A 21,682-nucleotide genomic window follows, 5' to 3' on the forward strand; every position below is an offset into this window, starting at 1 on the left:
GTTTTCCTGAAACATCCTCCCCAAGCACATGCTGTAGCCTTGGCTTTCACAGCAAAGAAGAAAGGAGAGCAGTCTCTATTAGTCATTGCATCATTTGCACAGGCATCAAATGGGAGAAGTAATTAACTTGAACATGTTTATCTACAGCAATTATGAATTTGCATTGCTCTCTTTGTCAACAACACTCTCTGAACTATTTGCATTGCCCATGCATTCCCTTTTTTTGCATGAGTCCTGGATCTGTAGAAGAATCACGTTCAGTCCTGTCTCTGTCTATATCCTTTCTGTCTCTCAATACCCTCCTGAAGATCTGGGGCTCCTGGGGTGTTTCTCAAAGGCCACTCATCACATGTAGTCAATAGACCCTGGTTTGCTTCCCAGATTCTCCATGTGGATGATGGGAATAGCAACCCAGATAACAAACCTTGTGGTGGGAACAGAAGATGGTGAGGTGCCTCAGTGTGGCAGTGACTGAGACTGTATTTGGATTTTCAGGGAATTTCAGCAGGGCCATGATTATCCCTGGGATTTCCCACTGCATTGGCAAGAAGTGTTCAATCTGCATGGCTGCTAGGACTTTCTTGCAAGACTCCCGTTCACAGAGTCCCCCTCTGTCTCACACTGCAGGCGGCGCGTGTCACATAATATAGTCTTGATTTATTTCTGAGCTTGATTCCTCGCCTTAGATTGTGTTGGAGGCTGCTGGGATGTGGGCTGGCTCTGCACACCACACACACTCCCTGGAAAATGCTCCAGTGAACAAACATTCATTAAAAACCAGCAAATGTGAATTATAACTGACTGCGTAAAGGTGCTGGTGAATTGACAACATATGCACACAGTCAAAGCAAATGATCTGGAACACAACAGCGAGAGATGGAAAACTCTCATATCCCGGTCTGACACATATCTCAGGGGTGATGCTGAGCTGCTGGCTAGGGCAGATCCTTCTCGCTTCTGTCCTGCTGCAATTTCACCAGCGTGAACCTTTCGCTGCTGACCAGGAGAGGTGATTTCAATATCCAAAGGAGCTCCGGCAAAGCCACCCCCACCCATTCAAACAGATTTGTTTTTCATACCAAACAACCAGTATAACCAGTATGGATTTACTTTTTAGACTCTCTCCTTGCTGGCTGCATTGGTTAAGCAGAGCAATCCCTCCTTTTGCAGCAGGACCAGACGACATCCAGCTGGCCTGATCCATAGTACTCCTTTCCATCAGGGTAATCCCTCTGGGGATGGGTCATAGGTGGATCTAGCAAAGCACCAAAGGGTTTCAGTAGTACTAGCTCTGACTGCAGCACAAAGCGGTGTTAGCAGGGTCATTGCTGTCCTTGCTTTGAGTGGAGCTTTTGAGTACAAAGTTTAGGACTCAAAAGGGGACAAAATGGACTCAGAGCAAAATCCCAGTGCTGGCACTAAAACCAAGAAGAAAGGAGGTTGAACTGCACATTCAGCACAAAGCTAGGATGCAAGTCCCAGATTTGTTAGATAATAATCCCTAAGTCAACAGAAAGTGAGTCTTAATTAGTCCACATCTGGACCTTGGTTCATCCTAAATGCATTCCAGATGATTGATGCCAGATCTCTAGTTCATGCACTTGCTCCCTTTAGGCATCAAAGTGCATCTTTCAAGGGAGTTGATTTGCAATTTAGGTTCGTAACGCAACCCTGCAAGGCGTGTTTGACGTGGCTCCAGGTTTGCCTGTGAATGTTTCCATACAGCTCTAATTAATAGCAATAACAATCACTTTTCAGCCATGGGAGGGAAACTCCAATGGGCACAGTGAATATTTCTCTAACTGCTACCACAGCCTTGTCTCTCTAGGAAACCTGAGGGCAAACTTCCAAATTTCTTTCCTCCTCTGCAGTGTATTCCAGCTCGTGAGGCAGCCCTGCAGGGGAGCCATGCTTTGTAATGAAAACACAGTGCATTTGCTCTCGCTTATTTAGGGGATAATAGACCAGGTGCTCTGTTTCATGAGACAATCATCAGAGTTCCTAGGTGGATAAAATCAAGACCAACTAACTCATTTCTGCAGAGGGAGTGTATTATCGTCTTTTCAAATAAGGTTTGCATTTCTCTCTCCGTTGTATTATGAGTGCTGGAAAGCTGTTGGTGAGAATCAATCTAGCTGTTGCTGTCCCGTCTTTTTCTCCCTTGCTGCTCAGAGACCCCTTAAATCAGAGAGAACACTGTGTTGCTTTCAAGCAATAGAGAGGACAGACTATTTTTCTGATCCATTTTTGTACGATGTCTAATACACCTGCATTCCAGGGGCTCAGAGTTTCTGTGTCAATATAGATAATGAACAGAAATCTCACCACATCTAGTGCCTTGAATTTAGTCAGATTGGCCATTAGCAAAACCCCAAGGACATTCTTACCACGCCTTGAAGTTGAAAACATTGAATAACACTCAGGGGTGCCCTCAACTTGACATTAACATATAAATTTGAGACCTTGTCAGATCAGAGCTTGTCTGCACTTCAGGTGCCTTGCAGTCATGTTTGGGGTAGATGCTTGGAGCAAGAAACATCAACACCCTTAACCACAGAAGCTGCTTCAGCTGCCACATGGGATCTTCACACAGCACTGGGCAGGGTTAAACACCCAAAGGACTTGTACCCTGACAGACTAAATATTAATACCTCCATCCAGAGGTGTGAGTTAATTAAATTTCCAGATCTGACAAGCTGTGTATTAAAATCTTCCCATGATCAAGAATTCACGTGATGTGTCTCCAAGAACTGAGGGGAATGAGCTTTCCAGGACATGACTATGTTTTTCCAGGTTTCCCAGGCACCCCACCCACCTTGCTGAAACCTGATCGGATGCAGACCCACGATCCAGGTGTGCACCCAATCCATGCCCGCAGTAAAGGAAAATTTTGTTGTGCATCAAATTGGAAAGGTCCTTGAATGCAGTCTCCTGTTACTGGCAACCGCATCATATAATCCCATCCACAAGGGATGATCCTGTTTTAAAACCTGCTAGGCTTTTTATCCCCATTATACCCACCGAGCAGTTACTTCAGGGTTTCATTCCTTCAAGCATTAAAAAAAACCCACCTTTCTAACTTCCAGCATAAAGTTATCTATGAACAATTTATACCATTTGCTTCAAAGCCAGCATCATCATCTAGCTGAAATAGCTCCGTTTCCCTCTCAGTGCTTATCCCCTTGACGTATTTTCTACAGCGTAATCACCGCAGTTCACATAGCCTTTGCCTTGCTAACTTAAACAAGCTAAATTCTCATAATCTTCCCTCCTAGAACAGGTGCCTCTCTTCCTTAATCCTCCTTGTAGCCTCTCTCTGTACCTGTTCCAGTTTGGGTTCATCTGCTTCTGAACACATGAGACTAACCTTTCACTCTGCACAAGCATTTATCCCTGCTTTCTCCAGTGCCATTAACATATCCCAATCTCCATGAGAAACAGCTTTGTAAAGATCCTTGGCAAGGTACATGAAGTTAAAACAGCCACTTAATTAAAAAAAAAAAATAGTCAGGACCTCTGCCTTATCGTTCTGGTAGTTTACATATCTGCACAAAAATTCTCAGGTATGGACTTCTCTGAGCCACTGCATGTGTCAGCTCAGATCAACATGTGCAAAACAAATAAGCTGGGATGGGGCACTCAGAAGGTCTTTGCTGAGTGATGTTTGAGTTCTGTGATCTTCAAAATATTTTTGTTTATTGCTCTGTGATGGTGCAGCCTTTCCCTACATTGCAGAGTCCACAGCCCCTGCTGTAGGTTTATCCTACCCACAGGGAGGACAAAGCTTTGGCAGGATCAATGAGGAGAAAAGGCACCAGTTGGCTTAAGGGCAGACGATGGTTTCATGAAGGCAGGTCTGGCAATGCCAGCTGGCAATAGCAGCTCCCTGCTATCAGCTCCAAAAAGCTGTTGTAGACCTAACTCCACAAAGCAACAGAAACCTCCTCTCTGGAGCTGAGCCTGAATCGCTCCACGTGGCTCATGCAGGGGAATTTGGTTTCTGAAAAGGAAACATTTTACATTGCACTCTGAGATCTTAAATATTATTATTCCCCGTTGAGTGTGGGTTAAGGGAGGTAAATAGTGGTACTTTTCTCTTTGGCTCTTTTGCAACTCTCATAAAGGCATATAAAAACAATTATGAGCCACCTCACCACTTTAAGCAGTCAGGCAATGATGAATGAGACCCACTAAAACATTTCTGTCTTTGCCAAGGGCACTCTGGATTATGCTTGAACCTGTTTTAACCTTAGCACTTAACCTCCTTTTCCACAAAGTTGCCATTGCATAGCAGCAACCATGATGGAACTCAAAATAACAAGTCAAAGGAGTGGTTCCCTGACATGAAAAGGATATTTGCTTCACAGTCGGGGCTGGGTTTTTAAGAAGTGTAATTTATCTACTTGCTAAACCTCAGAATTTTAAAGAAACAGAAAGATAATTCTGTGTTACCACTAAAGGAGGGAAGCAAGCCATGAAATTCAGCATGGAAGTATTTTTTTATGACAGACCGAGATGAACAATACGGGAAAAGAATAGAGCTAAGCATTATTTCCAGCAATGGAGGTTCATACAAAGTCCCTCACTCCCTTGAAATCAAATCCTTTCTTGGAGTCAAGATCACAGAGGCAGCAATGAAGACAGTTGACCTCAGGGTAGGGAAAATATCAGCTGACATCATTAGACATGCTTCTGCTTGTGCTTTTCCGTGGCCATCTGTGCTGCACAATGTGATAGAGTTTGCAGAGACCCTAAAATGAACCAGCATGGAAGAGCAGAGCCCAGGTTCCCAAAGGTGCATTCATGTCATGCTGCACTTGGGGATCCGTTCCTGCATCCCTGGAAAATGCGGTAACTCGAGCAAAAGCTTGGCGTTTATCCTACAAGTGTCTTACTTTTACCGTGTGAAGCAAAGGATCACACATTTCCTCTTCATCCTTGGACTCAGCCAAAGACCTGCACATTGCTTCTACCAGTAGAAAATCTGCCGAGCTCACAGCCACCAGTGTGCTCTTCACTTCCAAAGGACCAAAGGCACATCTGACAAGACCTGCAAGAAATGAGCTGAACATTCTAGCGTTGTCCCTGGGGACTATCCTCTGCTGCAGCCCTTTGCCTACCTACAGGAGAGACAGCAGCCTCCCCAGTCCCCACCAGCCCAGGCAATACTCCAAACAGCAGGGTCCCCTTCCCCTGGCCTTTCCTTCCCCTCCCACCTTGCACTTCGTAGGTAGAAGAACACAGCATGTAGTTACTGGAAACTGTCTCTCGACTCAGGAGCAAGATGCGAAAACCTCCCCTGTGGGGCTGCCCGGGTGGATATCTCGGGAACATGGATTTCTCGGTGAGTAGCAAGCATCATACGCATAAAACTGGGGTTTGGTGCATCACTGCTGTAAGAAGTGATAAAAAAATCATCATCTGCATCACTGAATCATCACCATCCTTAACAATCCAGTGAGACAGGAGCCGATGTCTTGACTGAAAAACACGGCATTGATGTGGCCTGAAGGGGACCCTCTGGTCGCACGCCTGATAGCTGGAAAATCTCAAGCCTGGGTGTGACTGGACAGAAAGCAAAGAGTAACTGTTCAAAGTGGGACCATGAAACACTGCAGGGAGATGGACCTGCTTGGGCATGCGGCTTAGAGGAAGGGCGGACTGAAGGTGTTCTGAGCAAAGAAGCTGCATGCTGTTTTCTGGTTTTGTTGTGTTTAATGACAGTGTGCATGTCCTTTTTGAAAGACAAGTGCAATTACAAGAACACACCTGACACACATTTATTTCTCCTCCTAATAGAAAAAAGTATGGAAGGACCAGAACACACAAGGTAAAAGAGCTGACAACAACAGTGTTAACAATTCATTTACACGTCTTCCCCAGCTTCCGAGATTACTTTGTAAATGGGGACTGTGTACGTACCTACCTGATCTGCAACAAAATAAATGCACAACACATTTCCCTGTCCCTGGTGACTAAACTGTCCTTGCCTGATTGCTAGAAATAGTTTGCCACATGAATTTACCTGTGGTAGCTGCGCTTTACTTTAACCCCCTGCAAGGGGTAACGTTACAAATTGTTTTGAAACATGGGAGGAAAATAAGCTGCAATTAATTGTACCAACAAACAGCCAACGGCACAAGAAATGGAGGAGTAATCTTAGGCTTAAAAATACCCTTCCACATTTAACAGCATTCCAAAGAGGAAGGGAGGCAGCCGTTTTTCTTAGGGATGCTGTTTAGCCTGTAGGCGCTTGCAGAAGCTATCTGGGGTTTGCAGAGCTGGGAATAGCTGTGGATGCTCAGGTACACTGTGTACCTGACTTGCAAATATAGTAAGCAAGGCTATTGAAATGTTTTTTGAGTGAAGACATTTGTAGAAAAATCTTAATTAATTCCGTCCAAATGGGAATGATGGACATTCTTGTCTCTGCACAAAATTGCAACCCACGCCGTTCTCTGAGGCAGGCTAAAACAAATCCCCTCCCTTATTTAATTTTTCATCAATTTTAAAAATAAATATTTAATAATAAACATAAATAAACATAAACCAGGAAGACAGTCCTTGCCCTGAGGAGCTGACAATTCTTTCGTTGATCCGAACAGAGGCATGCGAATGCTGCACCGACGCGGTATGACGGAGGCTCAGAGCTGGGCCGGCGGCGGTTCCTACCCGTGCCCCATGGAGCGAGATGCAAAGTTGCAGTTGGCTCCTGCATCCCGAATCCTGCAGTGCAGGTCCACAGCAGCCCCGCGGCCTGCTCCTGCTGCTGGGAATCAGGCAGGCTCAGAGCTAGTTTGTTGAAGGGGGAAAGCTGTTGCCCACGGAGTGAAGCCAGGAGTGGATCCTGGTTAGGTAAAGCATCATCACCGCTATGTGGGTTTTGGGGTCTTCTCTTAGTCCTCCTTGGTGTGGCCCCACATACACTGTCTTTGGCGATGAGTATCACAGAGAGTGATCTGGTCCTGGGAGGAGGCATGCAGGGCAGCTCCCACCCGTGCCATCCCTCCTGGGCATGCCGTGGGGCAAGATATCAGCACCTCTGTACTCTAGCCAAGGAAATTAGCTGCTGGCTCACTTCAGGTTGGAGTCCGAGAGCTAGCCACGAGGGATGGAATGGGGCCAAATGGGTAACCTGGGTGTTGAAGAGAAACGGTATTTCTGCTCACAACCTCCTGTTTGAGGGGTGGAGCAGAGGGCACAGCAGGAGCAAGGCTGGAGGGCTCCATACAGGAGCTCTTTGCCTTTTCCCACCTCTTTTGGAGAGCCATGAGCCACACGTGCAAAAGAAGTCACACCAGGATGGTTGGGGACTATTCAGGATAGCAAAGCCCAGCCAGAGAAGGTGTTAAAATGGTTTAAACTTGTACTTTTCCCACCCTTTCCCAAGCTCAGGAGGGAAGAATCAGATTCCTACTATCTGTCTGGGCTCTAGCTTAAAAATAAAAGTGTCTCCACTCTCTCTTCTACATTCCCACTTTCTTTCTGAGAGATGGGCTGTGGGCATAAACCGCCTGGCACCATGAGGCTCTGCCCCCCACTCCCCCAAATCCTCTCTGTGTAGCCCGTGTGATATATACAGCACTGTATTCCAAAGCCCTGCCTCCATAACAAACCAGCAGGTGCATCTCTGACTTTCTGGACAACGTGGTCATTAAAAAATCAGGATGCAGCACCCGTGCTCCTGGCAGGAACTGCAGTGACAGCCCAGCAGGTCGATTCATGTGTATATAGGTAGACACGTGCTTGTGCATGTTCAATTACACACACATTCAGCAGAAGAGAACTTCTTCAGCAAATGCAAGGGGAGAAATGAATGCTTTACACAACCTGTGAAAAACCAAGCCCACTCTAAAACAAGTTGTTCTTGAAACAGATGAAGCTTGTTTTCCTAAGGATGAGGATATTTTGTCTTCAAACTCTTCCTGCTCTGTCCCAGGTGCCTTAGGATTCACACCAGGCAAAAGCAGAATAAACCAGGAGCATCTAATATCCACATCCATGTACCTACCTCCACACGCACATAGATCCACCTCTGGGTTGTTTCTCCATGTCCCGTGGGTAGCACAGCCCCACGCATACTGATTTGTTTCTTCGTTGTGCTGTCTGTACTGTCAGAAAAGTGTAAGCTGTCTTGTTATTACCAGGCTGCTTTTGGAGAAAGTGGGGCACATATGTTTGTTGGACAGCTGGTCGCTGTCAGACAAAATGTATAATACCATCGTTGGCCCTGCTTGTCCTCAGCGGACTTGAGTTTGGGTCTCTCCCAGCTGCCAGTTTTCATAAAACTTGTAGAAATCAAATGTTTTGGAGACTTCTCCTGCTCTTTCAACTGGAGGCAAAATTGCTGAAGCCTTCTATTATCAGGAAATAAGGCTAAAATTGAACCACCTCCAGAAAGCTCAGAGGATGGTCCATCAGAAAGCATCTTTCTCTGAAACCTGCCCCTTGAAAGAGAGGACTCATTTGAAAGCAGTGTATGAAACCCCCCTATTCAGGGAAAGCCAGATATGAGTGTATAACTCAGGGTTCACCCTTACTAACACCAGATGATACCAAGTTTTATCTCAAAACTCATGTAAAATAGAGCCTCGAGTGCACCTGGTCTACAACTGCTAGATGTAGAGACCGCAGATGGTGGAAAGTTCCCCAGCTCCAGGTGACTTATTCCATCACTTAATTCAGAACTAGCTGAAAATCAGAACATCCATTTAATGAATCATTCCAGGGTTTCGAGATTTTATTTTGCCCTGAGATTTATTTTTAATAAATTTCATGGAAAATAGTAATACTTTAAAACAAAAAGCTTTCATTTTTCTTATGGGAAATCTCATCCCAGTCAGGGTAACTTTAGGAAAGCAATTTTTTGCATTCAGTAAATGTTTTCTGATGGAAAGTTTTGAATAGAAATGTTCAGACCAATTCCAGGCTCATCAATCTGTGTTTCCAAAACCCATGCTTGCTTCTGATCAGAATTAGTTTTTCTTTGAGCCAACCTCAAGGCTCTGCTTCCTCATGCTATAAACACAGTTTTCTCCCATTTCTGTCTCACCTTCCCCCTTCTTCTGTTGCCCTCCCCTATTCCTTTCTCCCACCTCGTTTAACCTGCCGCTTTACACCCTGCACAGCACCTCCAGACACACAACACAGATTGAGAACGAGTTGCTGGGAGCCACAGCTCAACCTGACATGACGGTCTGACAGAAGCAGAGATGTAACACAAGTTTCTGAACACAACAGGGAAACAGTTTTTAGAAACTTTAGAGTCCTGTATGCACTATAGGAGACCCTTGCACATTTTTCTAGTATTGTGCATGAACACCATAGAAAAATCCTTTCCCTCTCAATCTGTTTTTACCTGGATAGATGCAGATCTGCAGCGACATCATCACAGGACTCACCTCTAAGCGTCTTCTTGTACTACCAAGTGATAATGAGAAAAGAATGGTTTTTTTCCAGGGATGGATGCAATTGTGGGGGCTAACAGCATGATCTCACTCTCATTAATGTCTTTAGGAGACAAACTCCACTGGGGTTCAACAGAAGTAGGATTGGTTTGTCAGCCCAGGACTTGCTTTCTCCCACAGCTCATCCTTAACAACCATCTATACCATTGCATCTTCTCACTCACGGCATCCCTCCGCTGTCATTTGTGTCCCTGTAATTACACGCACCCTGCAAGGAACTTGTTGCAGCTGATGTAGAGCAGCAAGTGGCACTTATGTTAATTCGACTGCAATCCGTTGTCATTGCCTTGACAGAAACAAATTCATTTGTTGTTCGTGTGGATGTCACATGTATTTCAGGAGATGCTCCATCATAATTTAACATTAGTTAATGGCCACTTAGACTGTTCCTGGAGCATCTGTAGAAGTGATGGTGGCTGTGGGATTCATAGCCAGGGTGGAGTACACAAAATGCTGTTCAATCAGTAAGTTTCTGGCACAGAAACTCCTTCTTAATGAGGGCATGATATCCACACCCTCTCATGTCATGCTACTCATGCAAACGTTTCAACTTTTTACATAAAGATTGGTTTAGATGAGAATGTTGTTTGAGAAGCTACCACAGCAGCAGATTTCACAAAACCTTCTGGGAAAACACTTTATTTCTTTTCATTAAAAAAGGAAGAATCCCGAAACATTAAATACTTCAAGGAAAAAAACTAATACATCAGGATCGTGTGTCTGCTGTAATCAGCCAACACCTCCCTAGTAAAAGAGGAGACAACATGTTATATTCTGGGAGATATAATCCAACCAGTGTGTCCAGAGAAAAATAGCAGTATGATGAACAGAGACTGCAGTTCCTAGCAGAATTCATAGTAACATTTCTGGTTCGTATTTTCAGAGAAGAAACAAGAAATCTGTTGGCAAAAATTCTGTTCTAATCCAAGGGGCCCCCTCAAATAAATCACCACTTTCCAGATGGCTTAAATTCTGTCTCATCTCCCAAAGCATGACGCCACCACCCATCTAAGGTCACACCGAACTTTCTCTGATACCCTTGTTCAGCTCTCACAGGTTTCTCCATCACTGGAAAACTGCTGACGGGTTAACAGCACTACTGACTCTGCTGTTTCATGCATAGTAGGCAAAGATGGATCACACATGCTGCTCTTTCAAAGCGTAGCAGGTGGCAGTGGAAGAAATACAGAGACTCTAATGGGTGTCTTTATACATACCATCCATTTTAGTGCCAGTGAGCAGTGGAGTGTGGTGCTGAAAGTTTAGATAATTAAGGGTTAAGCTTGCATTAGTTCCTCCCATGGGTCATTAACTCTCTTCTGCAATTAATTTAGTCCCTTATTGTCCTGCCATACTGTGGTGATGTTGCCATTGAGTGATCCCACATAATGATTATACTCTCCTCTCTGCTGTATCAGGGCTTCAACTCACCATTTTCTACTTGAACTGGGAGAAGTAAGACACTTGTCATGGGGGCAGAGATTTGAGCCCTTAAATTATCCTGCTCACAGTCCACACAGTTAAGGCACCAGAGAGCATTTGCTTGGGTTTATTTATTCTCTTCTGATGGCCTAAGATTAATTTCCCTCAAATGTTCAGGTGAACAAACAGTTTGAAACACTGTTATGGGATTCAGCCCCATAAAGTGAAGTCCTTGCATGACCGTCCTCCACTGCATGAGCGTGGGATTTCAGAGATCTTGGAAAGAACATGGATGAAACATGAAATAAGAAAATGTCTAAAATGGTTGTTTTGACTTTCTTCCTCCAAGAATGTCAAAACCTTTAAAAAGGCAAACATATTTTCAGTTCTTTTCATTTCATGCCCGTCTTCATATTACATTCATTTGTCATGGAATCATAGAATCATGAAATCATAGAATTATAGAACAATTTAGGTTATAAAAGACCTTTAAGATCATGAAGTCCATGAAACTAACAATGAACTAATTTTTGGCCCTCAACCTGTTTGTCTGGGTTTCTTTTCAGGTATGGAAGGAGGGCAGGATCAAAACTGTTGGTTTCCCTCAGGACAAGCTCCATTTCCCAACAAACTCAGACTGGAAACGAGATCTAAACAACCTTTAGACTGACTGAAAGGGAAGCTTGGAGTGAAGCTCCAACCACTTGGGCAGAGCCTGGAATCACCTTCTCATGCAAAGTAAATCTGATCTGAAGAAGCACTTGATGAGCAGTTTAATCTGTAAATTTGGCTCAGTCTTTTTCCCTTCTGACTTCCTTTTCATATTCCAGTCTCTGAGGAAATCACAGTGCAGAACTGGCTCATCTTACAGGAGCGGACAACTGAGAAGCTTCTAGCGCACACGATAAAGCCCTGATGGCCCAGGTTCCCCTGCAATGGGCTCCTCTCTGGAAATCTAACCAAGTGCAGATTAAACCTCCTTTCATCTATCTCACCCTGAGCAAATATATGTGCATTTTCCATTACCGTTCACTTCACTTCACGCTCCCTGACTTAACACACAGGCTAAATCCTTTCTGCAACAACAACAACAAATGATCAAAACAATTCAGCTTTTCTTCAAATAATGGAATGTGCTTCAGTTGTAAATATTCATGGCTGGATGGAAATTGTTTCTTGATGGGCCCTGAGCATACTGGTGTCAATCTGTTTAAATGACTCACAGTCTTTTTTACCTCCAAGGGGCAATTTTTGTTTTTCTGGTGCTGGTCTCATAGATTAATCCGTGGCAGATGGAGTCAGACATATCCCCCTTGTCTAGCTTATTTTCCATCTTATCTTGTTGAGCTTGTGATCCCTAAGAGGTTTCCTCACAGCTATTCACAGGTCTGGAAATCCCAACAAGCTTCTAGAAGACCTTCCAGGTTATGCTGATCCCTCAATGAAGTGAATACATTTAAGGGTTTTTTTCTTATCCTTTCAGAAGACACAAGTGGCAAAATAGCGGCTGACTTTTACAGCCTGCAAATATAGTCACAGTTCATGCTTCCTTCCCTCTGGGAGACCTGTGTTCTCCCCCCACATCCAGTGCTCTCATAGCTGTGCTTATCTTGTAGGAAAGAAAGTTTTTCATGGATCTGTTTTTCCAAAGACCTCTTCCTACGGAAAGCTGCATGAAGGGTCATACCAGCCCAGTGGGCAAAATACTTTCTGTGTATTTAGAATACTATACGCCGTTGGTGTAGCTGTGGCAGCAGCACATCCATCTGGCACCCTGCTTGGGCCTACCTTATCCCGGGATCTGAGCAGTATATTGCCTTTTCTTGCCCACAGCCTGACCGTGCATCCCCCTGACAGCCAATTAATGTGTAATTCTGCTGCACTGGCCAAGCTGGCTGGCTGGCACGCCAGGTATACCTTCCTTTAACAAATGCTTTTGTGAAGGCGTAGGAGGGACTCGCAGACACCAGGCTCTGCCAGAAGAGGTGGAGATGCCTCAGATGACCTCGCTGTCCCTGCTGCTGTGCAGCCGGCTGCGCTCTTCAGGAGCTGTGAGGCACATTTTCTCAGTCAAGAGCTGCTGAATGATGGATTTGAGCTTTTTTTTCAGGGAATCTCCACTGTCTCCTTCTAAAGTGAATGGGGATGGTTTCAGGACATGGAGAAGGACAGGGGCTTGCTCAGAGAAACTGTGACGGGCTCATTATGGAATCAGAGCTGTGAAGCCTCGGATGCTCAATGCAGATAGAATCGTCAACAGCTATGCAGTTCAGATCAGTTTTTTTTCCTTAGGTCATTAATGCGAACTCGAACTTGTACACAAGGCTCACAGAGGGGAAGGTAACCATCTTCCAAAACTGGCTATCATTTTTCACACTTGCATTGAAGCCTGACAGTGAATAGATCATGAGTGGAGACTAGTGACAAGTGACATTCCTCAGGGGTTGGTATTGGGACCGGTGCTGTATTGTCAGCGGCACGGACAGTGGAATTGAGTGCACCCTCAGCAATTTTGCCAACGTAAACCAAGCTGTGTGGTGTAGTCAACACGCTGGAGGGAAGGGAGGCCATCCAGAGGGACCTGGATGGGCTTCAGAGGTGGGCCCATGCAAATCTCATGAAGTTCAGCAAGGCAAAGGGCAAGATCCTGCACATGGGAAGGGGCAACCCCAAGCACAAATACAGGCTGGGCAATGAGTGGATTGAGAGCAACCCTGCAGAAAAGAACTTGCGGGGGTCTTGGCAATGAGAAGCTCAACATGATCCAGCAATGTGTGTTTGCAGCCCAGAAAGCCAATTGCATCCTGGGCTGCATCAAAAGAAGCGTAGCCAGCAGGTCAAGGGAGGAGGTGATTCTCCCACTCTACTCCACTCTCATGAGACCCCACCAGGAGTACTGCATCCAGCTCTGAGGCCACAAGCATAAGAAGGACATGGACCTATTGGAGCGGGTCCAGAAGAGGGCCACGAAGATGATCAGGGGGCTGGAGCACCTCCCCTGTGAGGACAGGCTGAGAGAGTTGGGCTTCTTCAGCCCAGAGAAGAGAAGGCTCTGAGGAGACCTTATAGCAGCCTTCCAGTGCTTAAATGGGACCTACAAGAAAGCTGGAGAGGGACTTGTAGTGATAGGACAATGGGTAATGAAAGATCGTAGATGTAGATTAGATGTAAGGAAGAAATTCTTCACTATGAGGGCGGTGAGACACTGGCACAGGCTGCCCAGAGAAGCTGTGGCTGCCCCCTCCCTGGCAGCACTCAAGGCCAGGCTGGCTGGGGCTGGGAGCAACCTGGTCTAGTGGAAGGTGTCCCTGCCCATGGCAAGGGGCTGGAACTGGGTGATCTTTAAGGTCCCTTCCAACCCAAACCAGTCTGTGATTCCATGAAAAAATGAGACTCCCCGAAAACAGCAAAAGTGGATAAGACCCAGCAGTCATGCATCTGCTTTTTAATATAGAGTCATAAAATACTTGAGGTTGGAAGGGACCTCAGGAGGCCACCTGGGCCATCACTGAGTTCAGACCTGTTTTCTCCTTTAATCAAGCGAGATCTTCTGTTTCACTTTATGACTGCTGGTTTTGATTCTTGCCCTGTTTCCTTCCATGAGGATCATGGACATTGAACCATAGTAGTCAGGACCTTGCAAGGAGTGTTTAGATTAAACCCACAGAGTGGTTTACAGCGGTCACCTCATGCTCTCTCACAGGGCATCTCTGCAGTTGGTCAGATAGGCACAAAGTTTCTGCAAGAGGGAACATCTGGGAGGTTATTTATGGTTTGTCAAGAAGTCTCCAAGGGGCACTTGCATGAGGTGTATGGAAGAAGGTCAGGACAAGCTAGTCTATTCCAATTTACCTCTCCAGATGGAAACTGCTGGGTTTTTATACAGACGTTGTCTTTCTTGGCCTTCACTTACGGTTTTGGGCATGACTAGATTTAAGTCTGGTTCATGTAGAAAGAGCACATGCACATTTGAATGCTTCCCATGGTTTCACCCTTCATCCACTGCAGACAGCAAGCTGTACCCAGGAGACCTCTGTCCAAGACTAGTTGTCAGGGAGACCCTGTGAGATGAAATGTGTTTGGTTGCAGAGAGCCATGGGCTAAGGAAACACCAGGACATGGTGGCTGAAAGACATTTATCATCCTTGTTCTCTGTTTTTTTACAACCTTACCTCTCCACAGCTTTCTAGCACTCTAGTTCTCAGTGTCTCTGTGGGAGAAAGGCTATCCCCCCCCCCTCCCCCCCCCATTTTACAAGTAGGAGAGCTGAGGTGCAAGAAGCTGGACTCAGATATATTTCCAATGCAAAAGAAAACCTCATCCAATTTACAGGAAAACTCTGATAAAGCCTCGCAGCCCTCACATCTCCTCTGCCCTTGCAACTCTAATGACATCCTTCTTGCTCAGCATTTCTTCCTCATCTCAAGGGTAGCATTTGCATTTTGCTTCAGCTTCAGATGCTGTTTTGAGGGCAAATCCCCCAGCAGGTGTGGTACGGATGGGGGGACAGAGGAGCTCTCCTTGGCCTCCTGATGAATAACCATGATGAATGGGAATCACTTAGAAGACAGGAGTGGTTCTTGCTCTCCTTCAGACGAAGTGGCCAGGTGCACGGCAGAAGCCGAGGCCACAGGCAAGGGAAGGCTGAGCCCACAGCTGGCTCTTGTGCACAGAAGTGCTTTGTCTTTCCTCCTTCAGGGCCCTCCCTGTGCTTGATCTCCCTTTGCACTCAAACCCCTCTGATCTCCAGCTGCCTCTGATATTTTGTTTGCGCTCATTTCTGAGATATCTCAGATCTTTAGATTATTTCCCATCTCAAATTTCTGGCGAGGGAAGGGAGTGTACCTGGTGAAGAGACAGCTCAAGCCAGAACAGAACACAGACATTTTAAAAGAAAATTGAGGAAGAGTTTATCACCATGGTGCTCAGGTCTTGAGCCAGACTAGTGTCTCAGACATGGATCACCCATGTCCCACTAAATGACATACAGGTTCACTTCTGAAGTTTCTGTCCAATGGGAGTTGTTTCCTCCAGTGTGAATACATTTGGTATTATAGGACTTGAAATTGTATTTGCCATGAAAAGACACCCCCCACCCCCCACCCCCGAGGTTCTACAGCTTTCTCTTCATTAGATTTTGACTCCAGTAAGCATTCAAGACCCAGGAAACTTTTTTCATGAACAGAAGCCCATCCCAGCTGGCATCCTCCCATGAAACTTTCTGATGCATTTTAAAGCATTATCCTACCATTTTTTTAAGAAATAAAGGAAACACAAACCCCATCAGTGCCATGGGGAAGCACTACCACACTCATTTTACAGCTAAATTCTTAAGAGAAACTTAGTCCAGGCAAACTTTGGATAGAACGAAGGTCAGCATTTCTCAAAGACATGGTTTGCAAGTCAGCCAGATACGTGACCCAGGAACAATCCACCTCATTTTAGACACCCAGCTGAGACCCCCAACAGCAGCAGTGCGGTAACCCTGCACTCACTCCTCTGCCTATGCCCACGCACGGAAACTCAACAGCACGCGCAAACTGCAAATGTTATAATGCAGACTGGGAAGGCTGCACAAAGGTTTGATTACTTATTGGAAGAACTATCTATTTGTGTAAAAGGTATCACAGAGTTGCAGATCTCATTCAGATTCTGGAGCAAACTTTGGAAAAAGTAATGATTTTCCAGAAAAATTGTTAAATAGAAAGAAGTAATGTTTTTCCAAACCAAGCAGCCACCATCCTGATTTTTTTTTTTCTTTAAGAAAGTGGAAGTTGTATAATAGGAGATGAGAATGGACCAATTAGTCTAAAAAGCAAAAGCTATTTACTAAATACTGGCCTCATAGATGCACTAGAAAGAATGGGAGAAAAAAATATGCATGGAGAAAGACAGATTGACAGAAATTTGTGTCTCAAAATAGAAACATTCACATGAGATACTCTCCATTATGTGGACACTGTCTGTCAGTAAGAATGTCTATTGAAAATAAATGAGTTATATTCTTCGATTGTCATGGCCACTGAAAATAATCTGGCGAAGTTCTTGTGTTACCTCTGAAATGAATTGGACGTGCGAGGAAGCACACGCTACACATTCCATTTAGCAAATGACCTGACTGGAAAACACGCTCAAGCACGGGAATGCACACCCACTGCCACTGTCTGAATACGTCTGGCAGGGCTGGGCTGATGGGGCTAATTTTCTCAGCAAGGTGGAACTGAGATAGCCCGTTCCCCCTGCTGCTCATATTCTCAGTATCTACTCCCAGGTCATCCCGTCAGTCATTCTGCGTTTGTCCCAAGTGTTTTCACTGTCATTTCCCCCCCTGTTGCCCCATGCATTTGCTGTGCCACACACAAAAGTCTCCTGCAAGGCTCCCCTGCCAATCCTCAGTTCATCCCATGCTGGAACAGCAGAGGACCATGAGCCACACCAACAGGCCCAGGGAAGAGGCTTTGCTCCAGCACATCCACAGAGATACCCAGAAAATCAGAGTGGTGTGTCTAGGGTCTAGGGCTGACAAGCCACAGCTTTACCATGCTCAGCAGCAGTAGGATGAGAAGACCTTAATGTCATGTTGAGCAGCATAAGCACAGCTCCTCCAGAAAAATGCCATCTGTGAGGTCATTTTCAACTGAGACCTCCTGGGAGGAGAAATGCAGAAAGAAAGGAAGGGATTTCCTCAGCTGCTGCTGTTATCAGGCTTCCCTCCTCCAAATACTCCAAGGGAATGGGTTTGCTAAAGCGTGTTCTGCCAATTTTCTATTCTTCACTGCTTTGCCTACAGCAGAGGTTGCATTATCTTATCTGCTGCTCAGTGCATTGCAATGCCAGCTCAGGAATCAGCACATGTTCTGCTAAGACCTTGCTGTTCCCTTTGGATGTATCTCTGCAGAAAAGCTTATGGGACTCACTCTTCTGAGCAGACCATAAAATGGGGAAACGTTGTCTGAGAGGCATCAGACGTTATCTTGGGAGAAGAAACAGAGAGTGTAAGGCAAGCACAGCTCAAATCCTGTTAATAAAGCAGCGCCAGAGAATTGAAACAGGGAAGTGGAGGAGGAAGGAGGGTGAAGTCACATTTTCAAAGTGCCAAGGCACTGCCATTCCAGCTTCTGCTTTCCCATGCGGCAAAAGCAATGCGTGCTTTATTCAGGAAACACACTGCACACAGCACTCACACCCATGTGCATTAAAAGGGATGTCTGGCAACAGCGCACTAACTTCGTTAGCGGTACCTTATTGCAGAGTTAACTGCTTTGATGCAGCCTCCTACTGCAAAACTCCTGCCTCTTCTGCTCTCAGATGCATGAATTTGGGGAGTACAGAAAAAGAGCCGGAGTTCTTTGCCATGTTGACATGTTACAAAACTGCTCTGGGATTTACATCCTCTGTTTCCTGACAAGAAAGAAATCAGGCCTCAGTGACGAAGCTTCTCCTCTTTTTCCAAGGGGTAATGCATCAGAATGGATGGGCTGTCACAGAGCCTATATGCAGTTGCAACAGGTCGTTGGTGATTAAGTGCAAAATTCATCCAGGACATGAGGTTCTGATTCAGCCAGGAGGCAGTTCAAAGACCTTTACAGCATGCTCCCTGTGGAAAGACCTGCTCATCCTTCAGTCAGACACCTTTTCCTGCCTTTTATCTCTGAAAGGGCAAACAGGATTGTTGTGCCCCTTTTGAGTGCTGCTCCCTGGATTTCCATAACCTGAGGGATTACCTGGAGTCAATGAGAGCGAAACACTTGCCTCTGTTAGAGAGGCATAGCAGGCAATGCTGGGAAGATGTTGTCTTCTGGACCATCTAGGAGCTGTTTTGCAGAACGGACTGAAGTATTTCACTGACCTGTTTCTGAACCTCTCCAGTACTTTGACAAGGACAAACACTGTCAGTCTGTAATAACCCATCTGTTTCTAGCTGTCCCTAAACTGTTTTAGTAGAGCAAGGATTTGTTCAGCAGACAGGGAATGAATGTTCAGTCTTTCTGGAAACAACTGTATCCCCCATGGAAAAAAAAAAAATAAAAAATCGTTGTTTCAGAAGCAGCTACCTCGAAAAACTAGATGGCCGAGGAGATGACATCCCACCATGTGCCAGGGAGGCTACCAGGAGCTCCTGTTTCATCTGAGAACAGGACCTGCTTTTTTAAGTTCTGCAGATGATTCAAATGTGCTGTTTGCTGCTGGCTTTGAGGCTTCTGCTTTTGGCTGGTGGTTATCGCGTTACTGGGAAGTCATGGGCAGAATACCTCCCTCTCTCCACACCCTCACTATGGTTAGGGGACGTCTGTCCTCCCCAACTCTTCTGTCCCCAGTACTTTTGCATCTGTTTCTCCTTTTCTATCCCCATTCTCTAGACTTTGTCACACATGGCTTTTCTTTAGCAAGCTCTTCTCCTAGTGACTTTCTTGATACCTTCCTGCAACTCGCATGACCTAACCTCTGCTCAGATCTGCCCGAGGAGCAGAAGTAAAGGAGCAGTTTGCCTGGATATCCAGTTTGAGATGGGAAAGGGATCAGGGTTATGCACAGGCAATAACTGAGGCATAAAATTATATGTTCTTGCTCAGACGTTTAAAGAGAGCACAGTCTAGGTGATGGCAATGACTTTGTAGCATGAGTCAGTCGGACTCATTTGCTGGAAGATCCAAAAGCAGCAGAGGCAGAAAATATTCCCTTCTCCTAAAAACAAGACAAAGATCCTGCTGACAAACCAGACCATCACAAACCCTGTTATGGCACTTGCCTATCTGCAGGACATATAGTAGTGAGCAGAACAAGCAGTATCACTCCCAGAGAAACAACCGGCTGAAAGCTGTAGCGTTGCTGACTCCAGGATTACCAACCCCCCGAGCCGGCTCAGTTGGTGCAAAGGGACTGGCCAGCATGGCCTGACAGCAAAGTACAACTTAACCCAGTCCCCAGCCTGCACACCCACATCTCTGCCAGGATACGACTCAAACCACCAGCCGGCGGGGGAGCAGACCCCTTTGCAGCCCCTTGCCCAGCCCAGCACCCTCACCAGCCCCAGCAGCACACAGGGGGCATCATTTCTTCTGGGCAACTTACTTTCTATTTTTATTTTAAGCCAATACTTTTTGTATTACCCTGGCCAGCCTGCACTGCTGTCAGGGTGTCATCCAGAAGCTGTAACTGAGCAGCGTCTGCTTCCTGCAGGATCCTCAGGCTGCCCAGCTCTGTCGTGCTCCCTGCCAGCCTAAGAGCAGACTGGGATCAGAGCTGAGCCTGATTTCTTCATCTTTTTTTTACCCACATTCTCTGTAGCACAGCACCAGGAAGGTACCCAGCTGCTGCCCCTCACTGCGCAGCAAACTAGGATTTATGAGCCATGACCACCAGGAACAAGCAGAAAAAATTCCCCTTCCATGATTTCAGCAAGGCTACAAACACCCGGGGAAATACAACTGCCTCATAAATACCACTGAGACCATCCCCGAACGCCTGCCTTTCTTACTGGCTTCTTTCCAGCCCTCTCTACTTTCTTCAGCAGGCTAACATCCACTGGACATAGCAAGAGACCCCCAAGCCCGTTCTGGTGCTCAGCAGGACCCATCTGATGCCCTGGTCTGACACCAAGCAGCCACCTGGGAGCCATGGGCCTTGTGCATGATGAAGGCTGGACCCGCTGCAAGCCCCTTGCAGGGCCAGCCCCATGTAACCCCCCGTTAGGACTCCAGCAAACAAACTTCAACTCAACAGGCTGCCTTCTCCTCCTCTGCTGTGCCAGAGCCCAACGGACACCATTTGCTCATCACACTGTGCCCACACGGGTTGGCCAGTGACTTCCAATGCTGTCCTGGTCCTACGACACCACCACTGTCTGCACACCCAGAGAAGAGCAAAGCAGAGTGTCTGCTCATACTCACAGTTTTGAAGTCCTCATGGTTGCATTCTTGGCCTTTGAATTTGCAGTACAGCATCATATCCTTCAGGTCGTGGCCAACCCGTGCCAGGAACTCCTGCATGTTGAAAACTTTTGGTTTATACTGCTTAAAGTTGGCCTTTTCTTGGAGGATGGCTAAGACGGCTGGGTCAGCCAGGTGAGGGTTGGGAATCTGCAGATTGACATCAAGCAGAGCCAGGAGCTCCCCAGCATGGTACAGGTCATTGGTGGTGAGCCGGGAGAAGCGAAACTCATTGAGGTTACAGATGGTGACAGCAGGGAAGACCAGGCTGTTTGCCACGACCTCGTCCACTTTGGTCACGTGCTGGTAGGAGAAGTAGAAAGCCACCCGGTCTGAACTCTCAACCAGGAGGAGACCCAGTGAGCCCACAAAGGCCAAGGTCCAGAGCAGGCGCCGGATGGTCACTGGCCCATAGACGAAGACATGACGGATCCCGTGGAGCGTGGAGGTGTTGGCAAAAATCTGGATGCTGGAAGGCTGCAGGCTGCCCATGCTGCCCTCACTGGTGCTGTCTTTCAGATCCATCACGGATAGTTAGTTAAATCCTGGCACTGCTTTTTGGGTCAGTCTGTAGCTGGAACCGGGATCCGGATCTCTCCCCTCCCCTCTCAAAAGTAATTAAACCCTTTTAGAGGCGGGAGAGAGAAGAGTCTCAGGCCAGCTGCTGCAAGTTTATCCCACAAGCTCAGCAGTAGCTTCGTAGGGGTAAATATTTATATAAAATCCATTCAAACTCTCGCTCTTGATTTCCTCGGTGCGATAAGAAGGGCTGGTTTTATTTAGGGAGACACCAAGGTGATGTGGAAGAGAGGTGGGTGGGCAGCGAAAGCTGAGCCAATGGAAATAAAGTCCTCCCCCTACACA

The 21,682-nt window shown here is 46.2% G+C and overlaps 1 protein-coding gene across 1 annotated transcript in view; it reads right to left on the reverse strand.

Moving 5' to 3' along the window:
- Positions 1–21,343, reverse strand: part of LOC104348377 (acid-sensing ion channel 2) — a 500,557-nt gene extending 479,214 nt beyond the window's left edge. Inside the window, exon 1 of the mRNA XM_086477915.1 lies at positions 20,780–21,343. Within this exon, the coding sequence (XP_086334041.1) occupies positions 20,780–21,343 (564 nt within the window). The remainder of the gene's footprint in view (positions 1–20,779) is intronic.
- Positions 21,344–21,682: the final 339 nt, after the last annotated feature.

This window comes from Leptosomus discolor, chromosome 25, assembly GCF_034619465.1.
Source record: "Leptosomus discolor isolate bLepDis1 chromosome 25, bLepDis1.hap2, whole genome shotgun sequence".
Taxonomy (NCBI): Eukaryota; Metazoa; Chordata; class Aves; order Leptosomiformes; family Leptosomidae; genus Leptosomus; species Leptosomus discolor.